Source organism: Lotus japonicus, chromosome 4, assembly GCF_012489685.1.
Source record: "Lotus japonicus ecotype B-129 chromosome 4, LjGifu_v1.2".
Lineage (NCBI taxonomy): Eukaryota > Viridiplantae > Streptophyta > Magnoliopsida > Fabales > Fabaceae > Lotus > Lotus japonicus.
The window spans coordinates 18,500,350-18,507,407 of NC_080044.1; the positions used below are offsets into that span (position 1 = coordinate 18,500,350).

General features: G+C 38.5%; 1 protein-coding gene across 1 annotated transcript; it reads right to left on the reverse strand.

Moving 5' to 3' along the window:
- Positions 1-1,112: 1,112 nt before the first annotated feature.
- On the reverse strand, positions 1,113-6,690 carry LOC130716290 (peptide methionine sulfoxide reductase A5). The gene is made up of 4 exons (XM_057566497.1): positions 6,303-6,690; positions 3,602-3,714; positions 3,356-3,500; positions 1,113-1,695 (listed from the first exon to the last, which is right to left on the reverse strand). Exons 1-4 carry the CDS (start codon positions 6,591-6,593, stop codon positions 1,498-1,500), a joined length of 747 nt encoding a protein of 248 aa, XP_057422480.1. The 5' UTR covers positions 6,594-6,690; the 3' UTR covers positions 1,113-1,497.
- Between the last annotated feature and the right edge of the window lie 368 nt (positions 6,691-7,058).

The window sequence follows — 7,058 nt, forward strand, 5'->3', positions numbered from 1 at the left end:
CTTAGGGGTTTTTCCTTGTAAGGTTTTAATGAGGCTTTTCCTATAGTATACTCTCAAAGGATTTGGGTTTTGGTTTTGGGGCTAGTGGTGTTTTGTAATTAATTTTTATTTTTTTTTTTTAGACCCTTTTATTTTCCTTTTGTTCCTTTGTATTAGTTTGGAAGTACCCCTTGTACTTCATATTCAATATAGTTTCTACATGGCTTATCAAAAAAAAATAAGCAAGAAGTGGGGCTAAACTACTAGGGGGAACCGACCAAGCCTGAAGATCACACTGCATGCGTAAACCAAAAGTTGCTAACCAATCCGCACAAGAGTTGGCTTCCTTGCAGACGTGAATAAAAGAGATGTGCCAAGGACAAAAAGCAATAGAAACAATCACATTCAATAACAATGTCACATGAGACACCAACGCAGGAGCCTCCACCAAACGAAGTTGCTTTCGGAGATGCTCCATTGGAAACATAGTTCACAAGCAAGGATGAGGCCTGACTTAATTGCCAACACCTCTGCAAAAAAGGGGCTCGAGCTAGCCGAACAACTCGAGAAACCAATGAATCATTGTCGAGGAGGCCTCTGGTGCTCACCACGCTCATCCCTCACTTGAAGCCACAATCGGTATTCAACTTCACCAGCTGAGGAGAAGGGACCGCCATATGATAGACGAAGCTCCAGCTATAGAGGAAAGCCTATTGCTCCCAAGGAACTCAGCACACTCATCTTCCATCATCACCCTGATCAATGGTCCAGGGAGCACTCCTAAGCCGAATATTTAGTATTTTTTCCTTGAGTCGGACCTTAGGAGGAAGATACTAAATTTTAAATAATAGAGAGATATAAATCCTGGTATGAAGCAGGGGTCAAATTTGACAATGCTTCAAGAGTGCCCAGGCCATGCAATAGACGATTGGTTGCAAATGCATACATTTTATAACGAACTACAATCTGACTCTAAAGTTTCAATAGATACTACTGCACCAGGGGGTCGCTGATGTGTATGGGAAAAGCCGAAGCATTCGGCCTCCTCAGAAAGATGGTAGAAAACTACCACCAGTGGGGAGGAGGAGAACATCAAACAAAGAAAGAGACCACAGCAATTGGAAATCAGGAAATGTAAGAGATCACAAGAGTCACAACTCACAACCAATGAAAAATTTATGTATTACAGGATTTGACCTCAAAAGTGAAGAAGTCCCTATAGAGAACAAACTAATACAATAACAATGTTGAAATTATAACCATGTGTGTACATGTATATCACAAACTATGAAAGTTAAATGATTCTTTTCCCTGGGCGAATGAGACTCGAGTAGAATTGCAAGTACCATAATCACATCACAAGTTTAATCGGCGAGCATCATATGCTTGGTTCTCCTTTTTGATATTTGCAGCCCTGCAACTGCCAACTGGTACAAACTATTGAACTAACCTTATAGAGACTGAAGTAAGTCACATTAGCTAAAAGAATGATAATCTGAACAACTTCACCAAGGTAAGTTACAATTCCCTCAAAATGGGCCAACCCTTTTTTATAATCTCATTGATCTTTGCATCAATATGCTTTTGGATATTTGGAGGGCAAAGCTCAGCTACATATCCATTTAGTTTTGTTGCTAGGCTAGACCTCTCAAGCTCCTCTTCCGGCAGGTTCCCAATTAACTGAAGAAGGAATGTGTTTTGCTTGAGTTCAAATTTCTGCATATTTACAACAGAACAGGCAATGTCAATCAGTGATATGTAGCAAAAGTCACTGATTTTAGAAAATCGACAGGCAGTTGGATTTTTTTTTCTTACTTTCTATAGAAAATTGAAATTACTAAAATTATCTAATAGAAGGCAACAAAATGAACTCAGTTTCCAACTGTCTATATTTTCTATTGTTCTTGGACACAATAACAACATACAGAGTGTATCAATGGGTGGCAGTTCAATGTAGAATTTAGGGCCCATATGTTTATACTTTAAAAAAACATGACTATATATATAATAAACATTTTTTTGCAACTTCTCCAAAAACTATTATTTGAACTTCTAAGAAATAAAAAATTCTGAGTCAATGTTTTTTCCCTGAAAAATGTTGCCTAATTATTACAATTTTTCTAAAACACATCTTTTAATTAAAAATTCTTTTTTCTTTAAAAAAAGGCTTAAATATGTTGGAGGTCCTCCTAAAATATGAGTCCTTTGGTTAAGGCCCCTATAAATTTTTTTGGGTGGAATAAGCCCCTAATCTGAAAATAATATATAGTGATAAACCCTTGCCGTGAGGTTCTGTTTAATTTCTGATGATTCTGAAAACGGCGTTGATGTGGATTATATTTTGTGAAAATTATTCAATTAAAGAGGGTGCCACGTAAGTAAATTAGGGTTATAAAAATAAAAACCCAAAGCAAAAAACCCAAGTAAAATCCCCAAACGTACTTGGGTTTTTATTTTATTTTTTATTTTTTTCAACCCTCATTTACTTACGTGACACCCTCTTTAATTGAATAATTTTCACAAAATATAATCGTTTGCAGAATCATCAGAAATATAACGGAACCTCATGACAGGGGCTTATTACTATATATTATTTTCACATTAGGGGCTTATTCCACCCAAAAAAATTTGTAGGGGCCTTAACCAAAGGACCCCTATTTTAGAGGGACCTCCAAAATATTTAAGCCTTAAAAAAAATACACAAATAAATGAGTCTTTATTCCTCATGCTTCATATCTTCTTTTATGAAAAAGGGGCACTTGTGGACCTCAAAAATCCTAATAGCCCTACTGCTGAAATGCACAACACAAACAAGTGTTGTGACAACATGAGCAATGAGTTAGTTATGAAATCTAACTGAAATGGATACCAGCAGTAGTACCAAGAATTTGGACAAGTAAGCAATTCAATCTTAGTGATGCAAGGATATGCCAAAATTGGTGGCATATTCATATCCAATACCATTACTCTCCAATATGTGACATCTATATTTCTGGTCTTTTCTTATATTTTTGTGTGGATGCCCACTGTCCTCAAAGTAAAAAAACCTAGACATAGATTGAAGCCCCATTTTCACCAATTACCGCCTTACAAGTATTTTCTCACCATTTTAATTTTTCCCTCACCAAAATAATACTAAGTATCAGACTTTCATCCTCACAAATGACAAAACAAGCTAGAGAATACATGGGACTCAGGTTAGGATTATTATAAAACGATAAATTTAATTTTATTCTTTTTGCATCTATCAATATACCTAACTGTATCTTAATCAGAGAAAAATCACTGTTTGTTTATTGCTATGTATTAGATACTTGTACCCAGATCTGTGCAACATAGAAGAAAATGCTATTCTCAGAATTTGGGAATACAAAACCTGGTGCTCTGGTTCTGCAGGGTAAAATGTTCCAAGTTGTAGAATTTGAGTAGTCACAATGCTGCTTCTTGACCTGGTTTGCTCCTGTTCTTTGCTAACAGCAGCCATTCTTGATTCTTCAGTTCCATTAACAAAAATAATAGATCTGTCAGAATGTAAGTATAGCTCAGTACTAAGCACTTAGTGTGAAGTTGGATATGGGGGAAGATCACAAGAAACAGCATCTGGCATCAATACTCTCACTACCTGTACTGATTACCCACATCAGGACCTTGGCCATACACTTGTCGGGGATCATGACTTGACCAAAAAATATCAATGAGTTCCCTAAAACTAATCAGCCGTGTGTCATACTCAACCTGCATTGTATAAGCAAACAAAATTCGCAAATTTAATAAAATATCCAAGCTCAACTCACCGCATTAATAAATCAATGAAGCTATATTTGGAGTTTAAGGTGTAGGATTGATTGATGAACTTATCCTGATTATGGTCTAAAAGCAAATCACACGATGCGTTCAACCTTCTGAAAAAGTATCAATATATGGTAGTCAACATGAACTACAGGATAAAGAAAAGCATAGCTTAGTAAAGCATTATGCACTGTTATATTTATCAAATGTATAACTAAGTATAGGGAACCTTAAGTATAAGCTGCTCTTTTCACGGACCTATGATTCCAAAGTTATTTGACAAATATCATAATCCTTGCCATCCGCAACTTAAACTGCCAAGCCACCCTAAATTCTTCCAAAAACGAAATTATTCCATGTGTCATTAAAGCACACCGATTTATAACTGTCAAACCAAGTGATAAAAGACGGTTATCTGGCTGTGGCCTTCGGATACTTCTAAGAAGTGTGCAAAATTTCCCTCAAGCAATAGATTGACAAGTGCAAGGGAAGGCTTCCTACAAAAGTTCCACAACGGACCTGACTTTTCTCTAGACCATAGTAGTCAATCTCGGATAGCGGCGCGTAGCGGCCGGCCCCAAAAGTGGGATAGCGGGATGGCCGCTATTCAGATTTTTTATAAATAATTTTATATAATTTAGAGTTTAATACTATATACATATAGATGCCAAACAATGTCAAATATTGCCTAAAATTCATAACATTCATAATAGAAATATAAATCATAAGTCTTGAACAATAACACGCAACTAAAAACAACTCAAAAGCAAGGTAAAGAAGTTGGATTTGCAAATCTGAATGAAGAATAAAGCCCCATTATTTCAAGTTTGACCTAAAATGGCCCTGAGAAGTCCTAAAATGCCCCTAAAAAGGTTCCCCGACGATTTAAAACCGAGGGGCTTGAGTCATTTTTCCCTTCGTCCATACAGCACCGCGATTTCCCGCCATTCGCCGCGATCTGCCGCTATTTTGGCCGCTATTCGCCCCGCTACGGCCGCTATTGTGAAGTGCGCCGCTATTTTATTTCAATAGCGGCAGGGAGCCGCTCCGCTACGCCGCTATAGCAGCACTGTTGACTACTATGCTCTAGACCTTACCATGGAGGGAGCTATATTGCACCAGGTTGCCTTGTTTATTGGTTTGGCACATGCCTAATAACACCTACCCTTCGATGGAACCTTCACCAAACATTGTTAGGACTTGGCATTTCTTTGGAACAACTGGACCATGGGCTGTTAATGCGCTTGGATTCTTTAGAACTTTTATTTCTGTGTTTAACAGTGTTATCAAATTGCAGCCATGGCGGCGCCATGGCGTTTTTCCATATCAGGTTTTCGAAAAATGGCAACAGAAATCCCATGAGGTTGCATTTCTGGCGTGGTGGGCCATGGCAGCCGCCATTCCCATGGCCATTATGGCGGAATATCGCGCCATGGCGGACAGAGAACGCAGGCTTGACCTGGTAAGTCGCAGCGCCGTAGCGGTGTGAGAGGGAAGAGAGATGAAAACCCTATGCAACTGAGGTGAAAACCCCAAATTGCCACCATATTTAAACATTAGGCGAAGCCTTTTAAAGGGCATTTTGGGGGTTTCTCGTTAATTAACGAAACAATGTGTTTCATATATTTCACGTGTTTCATACCATCATCTTCCTTTTTCCTCCTCCTCCTTCAGCCGCCATGGCATATGGCCCTTTTCTATTGCGGTTTTTTTGAAAAACACAATGAACCGCGCCATCCGTCATTGATAACATTGGTGTTTAATAATTAGCAGGCAGCTCTAATACAATTCAAGAAAATGGAACATCAAACTTACTAAACTACACCTAGGCCAAAAAATAAGGAGACTAACTACCCATTTGCATGCAAACCAAAGAGCACTTATTGGAGCTTACTAAGTGCATTTTCGAGTAGATAAGCTCCAATAAGCTCGTATCCAAAGTGTTGTTCAAGGCGGATAGCGTAGCGCAGCGGCAAGCCCAAAAATCGCTATTGCGAGCACTATAGCGGCAAATAGCAGACAATAGCGGTGAATAGTGGAGTAGCCCCAGGGCGCTACGCTATAGCACGCTATAGCACGCTATTAACAAGCCTGATCCAAACGTGCTCTAACTAGTAACTACTCACTAATACTAATAATCATCAATAATTATGATAAGGCGAGGTATTTCAAACAAATCAACCAGCCCCTATACAAAACTACACCAAAACACTGAGACAATTCCATTGTTAAGAATACACATGAAATTTACTCAGAAGCTAACAAACACAACAATGTCCAACCAATTAGAAACTGATACTACAGAAGAAAGGAGGTTTCAGAATCCATTTTCTGTTGTCATTTCTTCCAAGATTGCATTTCAATTTCAAAGTTTCCTTTATTTTAAATTCAAGTTTTGTATGAAAATTCTTGTAAATGAAAAAGAAAATAGAAAATAAAAGGAGTAAACTCATCGATTGCTAATGTTGCCACTATTAACAAAAATTCATGAATACATCGAAAGAAACAAAGAAAATGCAAATAGAGAATCTGACCTGAACGGACTCGGCGTGATCAGCCAAGCTCCGATATTCAGGGTGGGGTTTGGATCCGCCGGCGTATCCAACGGTGGTCCGAACAACGCCGGGTATGCACCCGAAAACCGCTTCGGATCTCCAGAAGCTTCCGAGAGCGAACACGGCTGTCTGCAGGCGCTGTTGATCGGGTGGGTCGCGGGCGGGTTGGGCGACCCGATCAGGGAACCGGATGCAGAGAGCATCGTCGAAGAGGGATGCAATGAGCACGATGATGAATACTGAGACGAGATGATGGTGGCGGTTCCTCATTTTGCCCGGGGCGTCGCGTTTTGTTCTTGGTTAAAAGTGGCTATGCAAGTGTCAGTTGTCGTTTTTAGGAGGGGAGGCTCATCACAACACTCCACTCGTTTTAACTTTTTGACAATAATATTACACCAATGCAACACTTATTTGGCTTAAATAACTTTTGATCTAAAATGGTAAATTGTAAAGTGAATCAAATTGAGTCCTTTGAAATTTATTTCATCGAATTGAATTTCTAGAATTTTTTTTAATTAAATTAAATGAATTTTTTTTCTCAATTTTGATTAGCCAACGGTCCAGTGGTACGGCTAGTCAACTAAGGATGACTATGTTAACTTTTTCACATCAATTTTAATCCCTTAAAAAATATTTTAGTCCAATTCTCTTCCACCTTCGTCTTCTTCCTCTTCCTCCCTAAGAAAACTATATGTTCATATTTGTTGTCTCTTACACACTAACAAAATTGTATCA

Coding starts and splice junctions, on each gene's coding strand:
- LOC130716290 (XM_057566497.1), bottom strand. CDS start 6,593: ATGAGGAACCGCCACCATCATCTCGTCTCAGTATTCATCATCGTGCTC. Junction 3,501..3,601: donor GATGTGGGTAATCAGTACAG/GTAGTGAGAGTA, acceptor ACATTCTGACAG/ATCTATTATTTTTGTTAATG. Junction 1,696..3,355: donor CTGCAGAACCAGAGCACCAG/GTTTTGTATTCC, acceptor GTAAATATGCAG/AAATTTGAACTCAAGCAAAA.